This window comes from Schistocerca cancellata, chromosome 8, assembly GCF_023864275.1.
Source record: "Schistocerca cancellata isolate TAMUIC-IGC-003103 chromosome 8, iqSchCanc2.1, whole genome shotgun sequence".
NCBI lineage: Eukaryota > Metazoa > Arthropoda > Insecta > Orthoptera > Acrididae > Schistocerca > Schistocerca cancellata.
Window position 1 is genome coordinate 364,797,047 of NC_064633.1, and position 18,804 is coordinate 364,815,850.

Sequence of the window (18,804 nt, forward strand, 5' to 3'; positions counted from 1 at the left end):
ATGTCAAATTTAAAAGAATCCAAAATCCCCAAGAATTGCAAAGTTTTACAGAAGTTCGAAAGGGAAGTAGGAGTAATCCGCTGAATTACAGGCCTATATCACTAACGTCGATTTGCAGTAGGGTTTTAGAACATATACTGTATTCAAACATTATGAAGTACCTCAAAGAAAAAGATTTATTGACATATAGTCAGCATGGATTCAGAAAATATTGTTCTTGTGAAACACAACAAGCTCTTTATACTCATGAAGTAATAAGTGCTATCAACAGGGAATGTCAAATTGATTCCATATTTTTAGATTTCCAGAAGGCTTTTGACACCATTCCTCACAAGCAGTCTTCTAATCAAACTGCTTGCCTATGGAATATCGCCTCAGTTGTGCGACTGGATTCATGATTTCCTGCCAGAAAGGTCACATTTTGTAGTAATAGATGGAAAGTCATAGAGTAAAACAGAAGAAATATCTGGCGTTCCCCAAGGAAGTGTTATAGGCCCCCTACTGTTCCTGATCTATATTAACAGCATAGGAGACAATCTGAGTAGCCGTCTTAGATTGTTTGCAGATGATGCTGTCATTTACCGTCTTGTAAAGTCATCAGATGATCAAAACGACTTGCAAAATGATTTAGATAAGATAATTGTATGGTGCGAAAAGTGGCAATTGACCCTGAATAAAGAAAAGTGTGAAGTTATTCACATGAGTACTAAAGGAAATCGGCTAGATTTCAATTACGCGATAAGTCACACAAATCTGAGGGCTGTAAATTCAACTAAATACTTAGGGATTACAATTACAAATAACCTAAATTGGAATGATCACGTAGATAATATTGTGGGTAGAACAAACCAAAGACTGTGATTCATTGGCAGAACACTTAGAAGGTGCAACAGATCTACCCAAGAGACTGCTTACACTACGCTTGTCCGCTCTATTCTGGAGTATTGCTGTGCGGTGTGGGATCCGCATCAGGTGGGACTGACGGATGACATTGAAAAAGTACAAAGAAGGGCAGCTTGTTTTGTATTAAACACGAAATAGGGGAAATAGTGTCACAAACATGATACGTGAATTGGTGTGGCAATCATTAAAACAAAGGCATTTTTCGTTGTGACAGGATCTTCTCATGAAATTTCAATCACCAGTTTTCTCCTCCAATTGCGTAAACATTCTTTTGGCACCCACCTACATAGGGAGAAATGATCATCATGATAAAATAGAGAAATCAGGGCTCACACAGAAAAATGTAAGTGCTCGTTTTTCCCGTTTGCCGTTTGAGAGTGGAACGGCAAAGAGACAGCATGACGGTGGTTCATTGAACCCTCTGCCAGGCACTTTATTGCAAATAGCAGAGTAATCACATAGATAGTAAATACTAGTCCTTGGCCTGAGATGAAACAACTTCGACCACCTCATACCTTCTCCACAAATATGACACTTCTCATACATGACAATTACACTGAACAATTGAAGAAATTTAATCATAGTCATCATGTCATCCCCCACTTGTGACATGCAGCAGTCGTCTCATAAACTTTGTTGTCGTATCTATAACTAACAGAAAATGAAACACAAAATTAAATCACCAACTATAAACTACAAACCACATTAGTAATATTGAAAGGGAAAGCAAATGTATTGCCCATTACTGACAACATCAAAATAACTCACGAACAGCCGCAAACATTTCCAGTATTATTCTTAGAAGCAGCACTAAAGAAGTTCAGTAAATCACCAACATCACTCACAAACAATTTAGAAACATAGGCATCCCTCACTAGAGACCATCACCGCATACTCCAACAAGCCCTTTGCAAAAATGATCTGTTTCAAATAGATTGTCACCATAATGTCACCTACCACCACAAAGTTACTTCATGGGTCAAAGCAGACAGTTGGTACCACAAACTTTGGTTGAACCACTGTAGCAGTATGAGTTATTACATCCTCTAATTTCTGAAATTTTTCTGGTATGCAATTCCTTATTTGGTATCTGGATAATAGTGTCTGACTGACACGATATTTCAGAAGCATATGTTTCCATCACAAAATGCTGTCAAAATTGCTGATTGTTACCTGGGACCCCTCTCACCACCCCCAGGGCCGTTTTTCTAATCCATTGCCCATCTATATCTACATGGATACTCTGCTAATTACATCAAACCACCTTCACAATAATTCTCTGTTATTCCAATCTCGTACAGCACCCAGAAAAAATGAACACCTAAATCTTTTCATGTGAGCTCTGGTTTCTCTTATTTTATTATGATGATCATTTCTCCCTACGTAGGTTGGCGTCAACGAAATATTTTCGCTTCTGGAGGAGAAAATTGGTGACTGAAATTTTGTGAGAAGATACCACCACAACGAAAAATGCCTTTGTTTTAATGATGTCCATCCCAAATTCTGTGTCATTTCAGTGACACTCTCTCCACTATTTTGCGATAATATAAAACGTGCTGCCTTTCTTTGAACTTTTTTGATATACTCTGTCAGTCCTACGTGGTAAGGATCCCACACCATTCAGCAGTATTCTAAAACAGAGGACGGACAAGAGTAGTGTACACAGTCTCTTTAGTAGATCTATTACAGTTTCTAAGTGTCCTGCCAATAAAATGCTGTCTTTGATTTGCCTTCCCCACAACATTTTCTGTGTGTTCATTCCAATTTAAGTTGTTCATTGATTTTGATTCCGTTGAACACTCGTGTGGATGACCTCACACTTTTCCTTATTTGGGTTCAGTTGCCAATTTTTGCACCATACAGGTATCTTTTCTAAATTGTTTTGCAATTTACACTCCTGGAAATTGAAATAAGAACACCGTGAATTCATTGTCCCAGGAAGGGGAAACTTTATTGACACATTCCTGGGGTCAGATACATCACATGATCACACTGACAGAACCACAGGCACATAGACACAGGCAACAGAGCATGCACAATGTCGGCACTAGTACAGTGTATATCCACCTTTCGCAGCAATGCAGGCTGCTATTCTCCCATGGAGACGATCGTAGAGATGCTGGATGTAGTCCTGTGGAACAGCTTGCCATGCCATTTCCACCTAGCGCCTCAGTTGGACCAGCGTTCGTGCTGGACGTGCAGACCGCGTGAGACGACGCTTTATCCAGTCCCAAACATGCTCAATGGGGGACAGATCCGGAGATCTTGCTGGCCAGGGTAGTTGACTTACACCTTCTAGAGCACGTTGGGTGGCATGGGATACATGCGGACGTGCATTGTCCTGTTGGAACAGCAAGTTCCCTTGCCGGTCTAGGAATGGTAGAACGATGGGTTCGATGACGGTTTGGATGTACCGTGCACTATTCAGTGTCCCCTTGACGATCACCAGTGGTGTACGGCCAGTGTAGGAGATCGCTCCCCACACCATGATGCCGGGTGTTGGCCCTGTGTGCCTCGGTCGTATGCAGTCCTGATTGTGGCGCTCACCTGCACGGCGCCAAACACGCATACGACCATCATTGGCACCAAGGCAGAAGCGACTCTCATCGCTGAAGACGACACGTCTCCATTCGTCCCTCCATTCACGCCTGTCGCGACACCACTGGAGGCGGGCTGCACGATGTTGGGGCGTAAGCGGAAGACGGCCTAACGGTGTGCGGGACCGTAGCCCAGCTTCATGGAGACGGTTGCGAATGGTCCTCGCCGATACCCCAGGAGCAACAGTGTCCCTAATTTGCTGGGAAGTGGTGGTGCGGTACCCTACGGCACTGCGTAGGATCCTACGGTCTTGGCGTGCATCCGTGCGTCGCTGCGGTCCGGTCCCAGGTCGACGGGCACGTGCACCTTCCGCCGACCACTGGCGACAACATCGATGTACTGTGGAGACCTCACGCCCCACGTGTTGAGCAATTCGGCGGTACGTCCACCCGGCCTCCCGCATGCCCACTATACGCCCTCGCTCAAAGTCCGTCAGCTGCACATACGGTTCACGTCCACGCTGTCGCGGCATGCTACCAGTGTTAAAGACTGCGATGGAGCTCCGTATGCCACGGCAAACTGGCTGACACTGACGGCGGCGGTGCACAAATGCTGCGCAGCTAGCGCCATTCGACGGCCAACACCGCGGTTCCTGGTGTGTCCGCTGTGCCGTGCGTGTGATCATTGCTTGTACAGCCCTCTCGCAGTGTCCGGAGCAAGTATGGTGGGTCTGACACATTGGTGTCAATGTGTTCTTTTTTCCATTTCCAGGAGTGTATTTTCTCATCTGATGACTTCATTAGTTGATAAACGACAGCATCATGTGCAAACAGCCTAAGACTGCTGCTCAGATTGTCTCCTAAATCGTTTATATAGATAAGGAACGGCAAAGGGCTGGTAACATTATCTTGGGGAATGCCAGAAATCACTTCTGTTTTATTAGATTGCTTTCTGTAAATTACTATGAGCTGTGACATAACTGAGACGATATTCCATAAGCACGCAATTTCACTGTGAGCCACTTGTGTGGTACTGTGCCAAAATCCTTCTGGAAATCTAGAAATACAGAATCAGTTTGAAATCTCATGTCAGTAGCACTTAACACTTCGTGTGTGTAAAGAGCTAGTTAATGATGTTTTCTAAATCCATGTTGGCTGTGTGCCAATAGACCGTTCTCTTTGAGGTAATTCATAATGTTCGAACATAATATATGTTCCAAAATCCTACTGCATATCAACATTAATGATACAGGCCTGTAATTTAGTGGATTACTCCTTCTACCTTACTTGAATATATGTGTGACCTGTGCAGCTTTCTAGTCTTTGGGTATGGAGCTTTCGTCAAATGAATGACTGTATATGATCGTGAAATATGGAGTTATTACATCAGCATACTCTGAAAGGAACCTAACTGTGTACAGCCTGGACACGAAGACTTGCTTTTGTTAAGTGATTTAAGTTGGTTCACTACTCAGTGTATCTACTTCAACCGTACCCATGTTGGCAGTTGTTCTTGATTCAGATTCAGGAATATTTACTTTGTCTTCTTTGATGTAGGAATTTCAGAATTCCGTGTTTAGTACTTCTTCTTTGGCAGCACTGTCATCGATAGTATTTCCATTGCTGTCGTGCAGAAAAGGCATTGATTATGTCTTGCCTCTAGCATTCGTCACGTATGACGAGAATCTGTGGATTTTCTGCTAGGTTTTGGACAAAGTTTCATCTTTGAATTCAAGCCACATCTGGTCTACACTTAGATTGTTAATTTCGAAGGAGTGGAGATTGTCAGGAAGGTCTTAATTGAATTTTTATCTGCTTTTTTGAATAGGTATATATTTAGAGGATTTGGGGGTTACAATATTCAATCTCACTATGACAATCCTGTGTTTCATAATCCCCGTATCTGATTTGATGCTTGTAATTATCTCAGGATTATTTTTTGCTACGATGTCAAGTGTGTTTTCACAGATGTTTACTATTCGCATGTGCTCATGAATAAACTGCTTGAAATAATTTTCAGAGACTGCATTTAGCACAATTTTGAATGATATTTTGTGCATACCTCCATATTTAAACATGTATTTTTGCCGACATATCGAGGGTACGTTAAAGTCACCACCAACTAAATGAATCGGGTACGTGTTTGAAATTAAACTCAAGGTTTCTTTGAACCTTTCACCCACTGTATCATCTGAATTGGGAAGTTGGTAAAACGATGCAATTATTATTTTATTCCGGTTGCCAAGAATGACCTCTGCCCATACTAACTCACAGGAACTATCTGCTTCAATTTCGTGACAAGATAAACTTCTTCTAACAGCAACAAACCTGCCACTGCCAACTGTGTTTAGCCTGCCCTTTCAGAACGCCATTAACTTCTTCACAAAAAATTCTGTAGAACTTATCTCCAGCTTTAGCTGGCTTTCAGTGCCTGTAATGATTTTAGCATCAGTTCTTTCTATTAGATCTTGGAGCTCTGGTACTTTCCCAACACAGCTACGGCAGTTTACAGCTGTTATACCAGTGGTTTCTGTATCTGTGTTCTTCCTGTGTTCTGCATGCACCCGTTGAGACTGAAGCCCTTTTTGAATTTCCTTGAGAGCCTCTAACCTAAAAAAACTGCAAACGCCACACCACACAGCACCTGCTATCCATGTAGCCACTTCCTGCATGTAGTGGACTCCTGACCCATTCAGTGGAATCCAATAACCAACCACTCTATGGTTCAAGTCGAGGAATGTGCAGCCTACACTGTTGCAGAACCATCTGAGCCTCTGATTCAGACCCTCCACTCGGCTCTGTACTAGAGGTATGCAATCGGCCCTGTCGACTGCTGCAAATGGTGTGCTCTGCTTTCATCTCACTAGGAAGACTTGCAGCCTTTACCACTTCTGTTAGCCACTCAAAACCAGAGAGAATCTCTTCCAATCCAATGTGACACACATCATTGGTACTGACATGAACCACCGCCTGCTGTTAGCTGCACCCTGTGCTCTTCATAGCATCCAGAAGGACTCGTTCCACATCTGGAATGACTCCTCACGGAGTCTTCCCCTTCTTGGCAGTCATGTGCCTAAGGGGCCACAGAACGTTGGAGCTCCCAAGTACCAATAATCCCACCCTCTGTGATTCCCTGGATCTTGCAGACTGAGAGGTTTCCTCTGAAACAGGACAGGCTGTTGCATCTAGCTGAGCAACAGTGTCAGCCATAGATAGTGCCTGGAACATGTTTGTCAGACTAACTGGGGAGGCCTTACTCTCAGGGAAGTCTTTCACCGCCTGCCACATCGCGAGCGACCTCCCACTCGACCACGGGTGAGGAGTCAAACTCAGTGCGAGCAGTAACTGAGCTGGCCACAGGTGATGACTGACTGGAGGACTCAGACTTGCTGGACATTCATTGGATCCTCACAGCCAGCCCACAACAGTAATGGCCATCCACTGCAGCTTCAAGCTGTGTAAACAGAAGCCATCACAGTCTGGAGCTGAGAGTGAAGTGTTACCAACTCGGCTCACATTCGCACGCAACAATCACAGTTCCTATCCATGCTAAAGACCACAGAAAACTGCTCTACTGAGACAGCTGGACTATTGAAATGTGCTGCAGAACTCTATTGTAGACCCTGACAAAAACGGAAGGACTGTGTATAATAAATTAGATTAATACACAGAGATTCAGAAACAAAACTACTGAACCAAGACTGAATAATTCGCTCCTGATTTGGAACTTTTAATATGTCACAAATTGGTTTACTTTCCAAAGCAAATGAAAACACAAGGACTGCGTCGATTAGATATTAAGTTAACATGCAGAAACTCAGGGACCTAAACTATCAAAGCACACAGATGAAATTGTACAAATCGCTCCTGATTAGGAACTCATAAGTCACAAAATTGTTTACTTCCCTGAGTCTGCTCTTGTTCGATCAGTTGCCACTGCCCTTGTCAAAACACTAGTGTTGAGGATGTATCATTAATCCATGTCCTGTTACACTGCTAACAATTTGTATGTGACTTTTATTCTGCTCCCATAGCATGTTGTGTTATAAACTGTGCTCTAATTTTTAAATTAACTCCTGTGTAGTCGTAGTGTCCCATTTGTTGTCCATATGACACACAGAGTGATCTTGCACTAAATCAGCTCATCCTACCATAATACAAAACTCACCATGGAATTTGCAAAAGGTGGGAATATACAATTTCAAGATACTGTTGTCAAGTAAGGGGTGGATGGGTGACTGCACACACCAGCAGCCAATGCTTTGTGACATATTTAGACGTCTATTGTCATACAACAGAGAAGAATAGTGTATTGGAGATATTGGTCCAGTCAGATATGTACTGTATCAAAAGGAAAATTCACTTGAAAAGGCTGTTACATTGCAAGGCGACACAATTTCCAGCTAATACTTACCTTCAGGAGGTGAAGTTCAGAATGTTAAAAAATAATAATAATAATAATATAATAATAATAATAATAATAATAATAAATATTAAACTAACCAAGCTTTTAGAACAATTCATTCCTTGTGCAGGGAGGGAAGACGGATAGCTGGGAAGGTTAGGAAGAAGTTGCAGGCTATTAAAGTCCACATTGTGAAAGGGGCTCACATGTTTGGAGGAGACAAAGATGTAGGGGGAGGTGTCAGAGTTCAAAGATTGTAAATTGTTAAGCCCTCTTGACAGCTTCAGTGTAGAGAAGATAGGACAGTGTAAGAAGTATGAATGGATTAAGAGGATCAGAAATGGCAAATGAAATGAACAATTGCGATTAAGAAAGCAGAAAGGAAGGAGGAAGGGGATTTATCGACATAAAAAAACCTACATTATGGACAGGTAGACAATTTAAGAAAATTTTTTCTAGAACGAGCAGAAACTAGCAAAATACACAAAGTACTCACTCATATAAATACATCGGCTACACCACTGCAATTTCATAACCACTCCTACAACCCTTCAGATCACATAACATCAACAGATACCAAGAAAGTAAATTGGAAAAAGAAAACACTACATGGCAAGCACCCGTATCATCTAACACAGCCACACATCGATCAAGACGCATACAACACATGGCTAGGAAAAGGCAGTATATACAGTGAGACGGAAGGATTCATGATTGCAATACAGGATCAAACAATAAACACCAGATATTAAAGCAAGCATATTATTAAAGATCCCAATACCACAACAGATAAATGCAGACTTTGCAAACAACAAATAGAAGCAGTAGATCACATCACAAGCGGATGTACAATACTAGCAAATACAGAATACCCCAGAAGACATGACAATGTAGCAAAAATAATACATCAAAAACTTGCCATACAACATAAACTAATAAAACAACACATTCCCACATACAAGTATGCACCACAAAGTGTACTGGAGAATGATGAATACAAATTATACTGGAACAGAACCATTATAACAGATAAAACAACACCACATAACAAACCTGACATCATACTCACCAATAAAAAGAAGAAATTAACACAACTAATCGAAATATCCATACCCAATACTACAAATATACAGAAGAAAACAGGAGAAAAAATTGAAAAATACATCCAAGTGGCTGAGGAAGTCAAAGACATGTGGCATCAGGATAAAGTTGACGTCATACCAATTACAGTATCAGCTACAGGAGTCATACCACACAATATCCACCAGTACATCAACGCAATACAGCTACATCCAAACGTATATATACAACTACAGAAATCTGTAATTATTGATACATGTTCAATTACCCGAAAGTTCCTAAATGCAATGTAACATATACCGTACAGTTAAAAGGAAGTGACGCTTGATCAAGGTCTGCATCACTTTCCATTTTTAACCAGACATAACGTCTGAGAAAAGATGATAATAATAATAATAATAATAATAATAATAATAATAAATATTAAACTAACCAAGCTTTTAGAACAATTCATTCCTTGTGCAGGGAGGGAACCCAGGAGGGTTGTAGGCTGGGACAATATTTTGGAGAGCAAATCCCCATTCTGGCATTCAGAGAAACTAGTACTGACAAGGAGAGTTCCTCAGTGGTGCATTAGATATTTTTGAAACCTGATATACGGTGATGCAGGTTCAGATCCCACCCTGCAGCCATGCGCCCGGGGCCTTGTTTGCAAATAATTGACAAAAATAAATTTCGGAATTTTGCTTGATACTCAGTAATGTTAAAAAAAATTCATACTACACAGACGGGTTGTATGGTGTAATGTTTAAGATAATAGCTATGCATGCATGAGATTGTGAGTTTGAATCTCAGTAAATTTTTCATTATTTTTAAATCTTTGTCAAAATGACTTTATTATTTTTATTCAAGCAATTGGTAAACTTAATTTTTTATTTCTATTCCTTTGTCACATCATTTTAATCACTGTATGAACTTTTTCTTTGTTTCATTTTTTCTTCATATTATTCTTTTTCCAAATGAAAGATGAAATGATCTATTCGTATTGACTGTGCAATGCTGTGAAAAATGTTTACCAAATGTGCACCCCTCCCCATCTTTTTGGTTATTCCTCATTTCCTCCTAGTTCTGTATGAACTATTTCTTTGTTTCATTTTTTCTTCATTTTATTCTTTTTCCAAATGAAAGATGAAATGATCTATTCATATTGACTGTGCAATGCTGTGAAAAATGTTTAGCAGATGTGCAATGTTTTTTTCCCCACTGTAATTGTCATAAAACATATAAAACTTAACCTAAAAACCTATATCAGTATGGACAACATAACGCAGGTGAAGATTTAATGAAAGAATGGTTTATAAGTGAAATGAAATTAAAGCAGAATGAGAAATAGATACAAAAATGCGGTAATGTGTGTGTGTGTGTGTGTGGGGGGGGGGGGGGGGGGGGTGATAAAACAAAAGAAATTAAATCAAAATTAATACATAAACTTAATTAAAAACATATGAACAAAGATTTCAAGTGGAAAAAGAATGATGGGAAGAAAAATGAGGAAGTTATTGTGTTAAAATGACAGAGGAATTGGAACAAAAAAATTACATTTAAACCAATTAATAGAATAAAAATAGTGATGAAAGTCATTTCAATAATGATTTAAAAGCAAAACAAAAAATTACTGCCTCTGACGAGGTTTGAACCCACAACCTCTTGCATGTGAAGCTATTATCCTATCTATTATATCATGCAACACGACTATGTCATCCAAATTTTTTTAATGCTATTGAGTGTCGCACAAGATTCTGAAATATTTTTTCATCACTTAGTCACAAACGAGGACCCACCTGAGTGAATGGCTGCAGTGTGTGATACCTGGGCTCATAACCTCCATAACCATATAGATGGTTTCTTAAAGTTGATCCCACCGCTGGGGACCTCTCCTTGTGAGTGTGAGGATCCAAATAGCTTCGGAGTGTAGCACACACTCAAGTCCTTAGAGATGTGCCTTAGAATGTGTTCAGAAACTTAATACTTGTTGTCCCCAAGATGGACAGTTCTGTTTACATTCATGAGCTCACCCAATATGGGTGAATAGTATAGAAATTGCTTTGCAGCTAACACATTTTATTTCACTGAATAGTCTGTATGAAAATTGACAGAAGCCTACAGCATTGTAGGATCAAGTTTATGGTTTGCCTGTTGCCCATGCTAGAGGCCTTTAAGGTAGTGACAAAGACAGTCTTGAGTTTTTGCAGAATTCCATGTTAGCTTGGAGTGTCACACAGGTAGCCAAATTATAAAGATGGTGGAGGTTCACTATATGGAACACCAGTACCAGACAATCTGGTTCTTTCATTTCTGACCTCTGTAAATGGCGCAGATGTGTGATTCACTGCTTTAAAATGACAGTTCAGATGTTACTGTGAAATTAAAAAGGGTATTGTACCCATGTAAGAGTCAGTTCAAATGGAAGGTGTATAGGCTACCATTTTAACACAGCTTGTGGTCTGGCTTCGAAGTTGTTGAAAGAGCATTTATGCCTCTACATGAGTACTGTTGACAGGAGAAATGGGATTTGAAGTAGCACAGTATTTTAGGTAGTGTTAGAAATTCAGTGCTGTAGGATCAAACCAACAACAAGAGGCCCAACTTCTTTGCCTCTCTTGAAGTTTTGGGCTGCAAATAGAATACTGATAGGCTCCTAAAAAGCAAGAGGAGATGTAATACAGTGTGCAAGATGCAGTGGTATACTCCGGGGACATGGAAAATAGGTAGAATTATGTGCATGAAGCCACGTACTGTGACCTGAGCAAAAGGAAAATGTATTGAACATCTTCATCTTAGTATATAACAGAATGTTACTCTTGTCCAAACTATTATAAGGTAATGTAAATATACAGGGTATTACAAAAAGGTACGGCCAAACTTTCAGGAAACATTCCTCACACACAAATAAAGAAAAGATGTTATGTGGACATGTGTCCGGAAACGCTTAATTTCCATGTTAGAGTTCATTTTAGTTTCGTCGGTATGTACTGTACTTCCTCAATTCACCGCCAGTTGGCCCAATTGAAGGAAGGTAATGTTGACTTCGGTGCTTGTGTTGACATGCGACTCATTGCTCTACAGTAGTAGCATCAAGCACATCAGTACGTAGCATCAACGGGTTAGTGTTCATCACGAATGTGGTTTTGCAGTCAGTGCAATGTTTAAAAATGCGGAGTTGGCAGATGCCCATTTGATGTATGGATTAGTACAGGGCAATAGCCGTGGCGCGGTACGTTTGTATCGAGACAGATTTCCCGAACGAAGGTGTCCCGACAGAAAGACGTTCGAAGCAATTGATCGGCGCCTTAGGGAGCTCGGAACATTCCAGCCTATGACTCGTGACTGGGGAAGACCTAGAACGACGAGGACACCTGCAATGGACGAGGCAATTCTTCGTGCAGTTGACGATAACCTTAATGTCAGCGTCAGAGAAGTTGCTGCTGTACAAGGTAACATTGACCACGTCACTGTATGGAGAGTGCTATGGGAGAACCAGTTGTTTCCGTACCATGTACAGCGTGTGCAGGCACTATCAGCAGCTGATTGGCCTCCATGGGTACACTTCTGCAAATGGTTCATCCAACAATGTGTCAATCCTCATTTCAGTGCAAATGTTCTCTTTACGGATGAGGCTTCATTCCAACGTGATAAAATTGTAAATTTTCACAGTCAACATGTGTGGGCTGACGAGAATCCGCAGGCAATTGTGCAATCACGTCATCAACACAGATTTTCTGTGAACGTTTGGGCAGGCATTGTTGGTGATGTCTTGATTGGGCCCCATGTTCTTCCACTTAAGCTCAATGGAGCACGTTATCATGATTTCATATGTGCTGCTAGAACATGTGCCTTTACAAGTACGACACAACATGTGGTTCATGCATGATGGAGCTCCTGCACATTTCAGTCGAAGTGTTCGTACGCTTCTCAACAGCAGATTCGGTGACCGATGGATTGGTAGAGGCGGACCAATTCTGTGGCCTCCACGCTCTCCTGAACCCTCTTGACTTTCATTTATGGGGGCATTTGAAAGCTCCTGTCTACGCAACCCCGGTACCAAATGTAGAGACTCTTTGTGCTCTTATTGTGGACGGCTGTGATACAGTACCCCATTCTCCAGGGCTGCATCAGCGCATCGGGGATTCCATGCGACGGAGGGCGGATGCATGTATCCTCACTAACGGAGAACATTTTGATCATTTTCTGTAACAAAGTGTTTGAAGTCTCGCTGTTAAGTTCTGTTGCTGTGTGTTTCCATTCCATGATTAATGTGATTTGAAGAGAAGTAATAAAATGAGCTCTAACATGGAAAGTAAGTGTTTCTGGACGCATGTCCACATAACATATTTTCTTTCTTTGTGTGTGAGAAATGTTTCCTGAAAATTTGGCCGTACCTTTTTGTAACACCCTGTATATGCTCTAAAGGCCACAGTCAGTATGTCAAACACCAGTTTACTATATACACCGCCAAAATATAGTGATGACAAGATGCTATTCCCACTATGTACATCTGTAAAATCAGCAGTCTGGTTGTTTGCTTATAGAAGACAAAATTATTTTCTTGTGCTCATATGCCAGTCAGTTGACTTTCACCTTTCTGGCTTCTGGAATAATGAAAATCCAGTTTTTCGAAGTGAACTGCTGATGTTCTGATGTACTTGATATACTGTGGTCCTTTTTTTGCGTAGCAGTAAACATGAAAATATCTGAATATATTTTCAGGATGTGGTGCCACACAGCTCTTCTGATTTGAAAAAATGTGGTGTTATTCCCTTGAGCTGCTGGTAAAGTACTTTATTTAGACAACTGGTTTGTCATTTGAACCCAGGTTCACAAACATATTCACATCATCTTAAGTGAATTATAAAATCTTTATCATCATGTGATTAAACCATGAGCTACACACTGTTATCATATGGTATATCGTAGTATAGTGAAATTATAGTTTAATGTGAATGAGCACACTACCTATCACACTTTTTATAGATTGTCAGTGTAATTTACATTTGTATCACCTGATGACAGTGATTTTATGAACACTTAACTTGATTCTGTGAATACTTTTCTGAACCTGTTGATGATCAGATGATTGAAACTAGTTGTGTAGATAAAGTATTTTACCTGCAGTTCAAGTTGGTAATATGACATTTTTCATGAAAATATATCTTTTGGTTTTTCTTCTTCGTGGTTTTGCACAAGATTTACCAATCTTTGTGTGTGTGTGTGTGCGTGTGTGTGTGCATGAGACTGTCTTATAAATAAAGATCTTTTATTGTGTTTTTCAACCTTAAGTTACACAAACAGTATCATAACCCTATTTGACTTCTTGGAAGTTCTACCCAGATGAATTGTTAAAAAAAAGAGAGAAACTGCTAGGGAACTAAATTACAAACTCAAACCAACTTGTGTACACAGCTACCTGCACTTAAATTAAATAGCTACTCAATACAATACAACTTAACAGGTGAAGGAGGTGTTCACAGAATAAATATATGTCCCCTAGTTATTGGAACTGAAGGCCACAGTTAAATACACAATAATATAAAGCTTGTAATTCTTAAATCTCAAGTATGAGATTGAAATTAGTTGCAGTCTAAAATTGTTTGTAAGATGTATACCTCTTGGAGTAAAATATGGTATTGTAACAACAGCCAATATATTTGAGTATGGAATAACAATCTTACAGTGTTAGGGCATTCTCTTCTACAGAAGCACCTGTTCCATCAAGACCCCTGTCTGAAATGGACATTCAAGAGTTGGTGATGGCGTTCAAGACATTTCTTAAGCATCCAAGCTACCGTAGTGCCCTACATGTATGTATATTTTAATTAGTTTTGTTTGTTTTTCCGGTATAGTTTTCTACATTTACGTACATAAATACTACACAAGCCACCATACAGTGCATGGTGGAGGTCATTCCCTTTCCTGCTCCTCTCATAATTGTAGCAAGGGAAAAATAACTGTCTAAAAGCTTCCATATGAGCCCTGATTTCTCTTAACTTGTCTTTGCAGTACATTTGAAAGATTTATGTTGGCAGCAATAAGGTAGTTCTGCCATCTGTTGCAAACACCAGCTTTCTTAACTTTTCCCTCCAGGAATTTTCAGCTACACGACTCTCAATTGCTCCAGTGTGTTTAGTATGCATTTTAGTAAATGGAATTTAATTGTGTTGTTTGCCAAGTGAGCTAGACCACCATTCACTGTGTAGTGATGTTTAATAAAATTTATAGAATGAAAGCAGGCATAATGTATGTGATGAAATATAAAACAAAATACAATGTCAATTATAACTTAGTAAATTTACACAAATCAAAAAAGTTTTGCATCATCCCGGTTCCCAGAGCTCCTGAAGATAGACGTTGGCTGTGGATATTGTATCAAAGACACAGCCCCTTCGACTGTTCAGAGATGTCACTAAACCCACCCAAAGATGTGAACAACCATGCATGAGCAGTGCCTATTAGACAGAGGGGGTCTGACAGCCGATCAGTTGCAGTCATTCCACCAGGAAGGAGGTTCACAGCTCGTGTTGTCTGTAGTTCAACCATGCCTAGACGATCAGTACTGCAGTTCGATCGCATCCACATTGTTACTTTGTGCCAGGAAGGGCTCTCAACAAGGGAACTGTCCAGGCATCTCAGAGTGAACCAAAGCGATGTTGTTCAGACATGGAGGAGATTCAGAAAGACAGGAACTGTCGATGACAAGCCTCACTCAGGCCGTCCAATGTCTACTACTGCAGTGGATGACCCCTAACTATGGATTATGCCTTGGAGGAACCCTGACAGGAATGCCACCATGTGGAATAATGCTCTTCGTGCAACTTCAGGACATTGTGTTACAACTCAAACTGTGTGCAACAGGCTGCATGATGCGCAACTTCACTCCCATCGTCAATGGCGAGGTCTATCTTTGCAACCATGACACCATGTAGTGCAGTATAGATCGGCCCAACAACATGCTGAATGGACCGCTCAGGATCGACATCACATTCTCTTCACCAATGAGTGTCGCATATGCCTACAACCAGACAATTGTTGTAGACGTGTTTGGAGGCAACCTAGTCAGACTGAACGCCTTAGACACACTGTCCAGTGAGTGCAGCAAGGTGGTTTTCTGCTGTTTTGGGGTGGCATTATGTGGGGCCGATATACACCCTGGTGGTCTTGGAAGGCACCATAATGGCTGTATGATGTGTGAGTGCCATCCTCCAGCCGATAGTGCAACCATATCAGCAACATATTGCTGAGGCATTCATCTTCATGGACGACAATTCCCGCCCCCATTGTGCACATCTTGTGAATGACTTCCTTCAGGATGACGACATCGCTCGACTAGAGTGGCCAACATGTTCTTCAGACATGAACCCTATCGAACATGCCTTGGATAGATTGAAAAGGGCTCTTTATGGATGACGTGGGGATCTACACTGAATTTCTGTTGAGGAGTGGGACAATCACCAACAGTGCCTTGATGAACTTGTGGATAGTATGCCACAACGAACACGGGCACGCGTCAATGCAAGAGGACGTGCTACTGGGTATTAGAGCTACCGCGTGTACAGCAATCTGGACCACCACCTCTGAAGGTCTTGCTGTATGGTCGTACAACATACAATGTGTGGTTTTCATGAGCAATATAAAGGGCAGAAGTGCTTACATTGATCTCTATTCCAATTTTTTGTACAGGTTCCACAACTCTTGGAGCAGAGGTGATGCAAAACTTTTTTTTACTTTTTGTATTTGTTTTAAGTATAGAAATATATACGTTTTTTATATGTGTAGTGCAATGGGAAGATATTTTATCTGCAACACTCAATGTCTCTATTCTAGATCTCCCCTCCTCCAATTCTCATGTTCTTTGGCGTGTGTACTTTGTCTAAGAACACATTCCTAATAATGCATGTCATTTAAATTAATATATTATAGTTGTATAGATAATGCCTAGTTCAGTGATATGAATGAATTGTCAATAGTTTATGCAGAATCAGTTGATATACTGTGTGTGGAAGAGTTAATCAGTGCTCTGGATTAGTGCAACAAATAAGGACAGCAGATGGTCCTACCATCAAGAACTGCACTCTGGCATTAATACAAAACCAATACTTCACTCAACAAATGTCATCTACATGCCATGTGTTACAATATAACTCTGAGTAGTTCAGAGTCAAATACCTGGTTTTCAAACTAAACAGAACTTTGAATGATGAGAATAACACAACTTTGAACCAGTGTGTCCTAGCATGACCTTTAAGAGGCTCTTCAGAAATCAAGAAGTCAACTTGAAACTGAATGTCATTGAATCACATTTAAATCAATGTGTAGCTCATTTGAGCACAATGTTGAGTCAGATAAAGTGTTCAGTATGTTATTGGGCTCAAGATAGCAATTTCTGCTTATCACCTGTCTGTAACCTTATGGTTCAAAATTGTTAGGGGTGCACTGAATACATGAAACAGAAGCATATCCATGAAGCCCAGATTTTTTTGTATTCACATTAGTCTAACCATGTCTCGAACTTATTTTAAGAGTGCCACTGCTGAATACTATTTATCAAAGCACAGCACATCCTAACTGCAGTTTTATGGGTCTTCTGTGTTTTTCTTATTTTATATTACTTGATGCAACAGTATTTAGTGAAAACAAGAAATGATTCCAGAATGAGATTTTCACTCTGCAGCGGAGTGTGCGCTGATATGAAACTTCCTGGCAGATTAAAACTGTGTGCCCGACCGAGACTCGAACTCGGGACCTTTGCCTTTCGCGGGCAAGGGCTCTACCAACTGAGCTACCGAAGCACGACTCACGCCCGGTACTCACAGCTTTACTTCTGCCAGTACCTCGTCTCCTACCTTCCAAACTTTACAGAAGCTCTCCTGCGAACCTTGCAGAACTAGCACTCCCGCGAAAGGCAAAGGTCCCGAGTTCGAGTCTCGGTCGGGCACACAGTTTTAATCTGCCAGGAAGTTTCAAGAAATGATTGCATGTGTTGGAATTAACACCACACACACAATCTCATCATTAAAGCTTGACAAATATTTACAGTCAGTGTATGTCGTGCGAAATAAGAATTCCCTGTTGGTAGCATTACAAAAGACTGATCATCACAGTGGACTGTTCATAAGCTTGTGGATAGTCGTTTCTCCATGTTTTCAGTTATGTGGCTCTCAGTCTCTCTCATTGAAATGAATTCTCCAAAAACAATATAGTAGAACAAAGTTCTTGAAATATGATTCGCTCTTTCAGCTGCGTGAGAGCTCTGTCTCAGGTTAGTCTTTGTGTGAATTGATTTTATCAAATTAATACAGATAAATAACTGCACTGTCAGGATATTTTCCCCCCTCCCCTGTGGGTCCAGGGGTATCCATTTTTCAAAATTTTCCCAAAGAGTGAGCCAATTTGGGAAGGGCGCCTTACATGTCAATCGTGCATTGAGATCTTTAGCCCACTTTCTCTTCACTGCATTGCAGTCCTGCCCATTCCCATCTCTTGGGCGAGAACACCTTCCTGGGTGCATTTTCCACCATGCACTATGCAGTGTCACTTTCTGTGCCGACGATGACCGTGGACTTCTTTGTACCTCATATCCGAAATATGACCCCAAGTAATTCCCCTCCCTGGTCACACCACGGGAGGAACGCCAGGCTAAGGATGGCAGTGAAGCTTATTCGCCCGGTACCTCGTATGTACGAGACTTGATGGGGAATCTTTCATGTACATGAAGCCTCAGTTTTTTGTGGAGCATTTGGAGGACAAGTTTGGGGAGGTGGAGGGCTTGTCCAAACTGCCCTCTGGATCAGTCTTGATAAAAACAGCATCCTCTGCCCAGTCACGGGCATTACTCGCTTGTGGCAAGTTGGGGGACGTTTCTGTTACCACCATGACTCATAAGAG

General features: G+C 40.9%; 1 protein-coding gene across 1 annotated transcript in view; it reads left to right on the forward strand.

The window, feature by feature from the left end:
- Positions 1-18,804, forward strand: part of LOC126094956 (ubiquitin-like protein 7) — an 88,238-nt gene that overhangs the window by 13,395 nt on the left and 56,039 nt on the right. Inside the window, exon 3 of the mRNA XM_049909610.1 lies at positions 14,620-14,723. Within this exon, the coding sequence (XP_049765567.1) occupies positions 14,620-14,723 (104 nt within the window). The remainder of the gene's footprint in view (positions 1-14,619; positions 14,724-18,804) is intronic.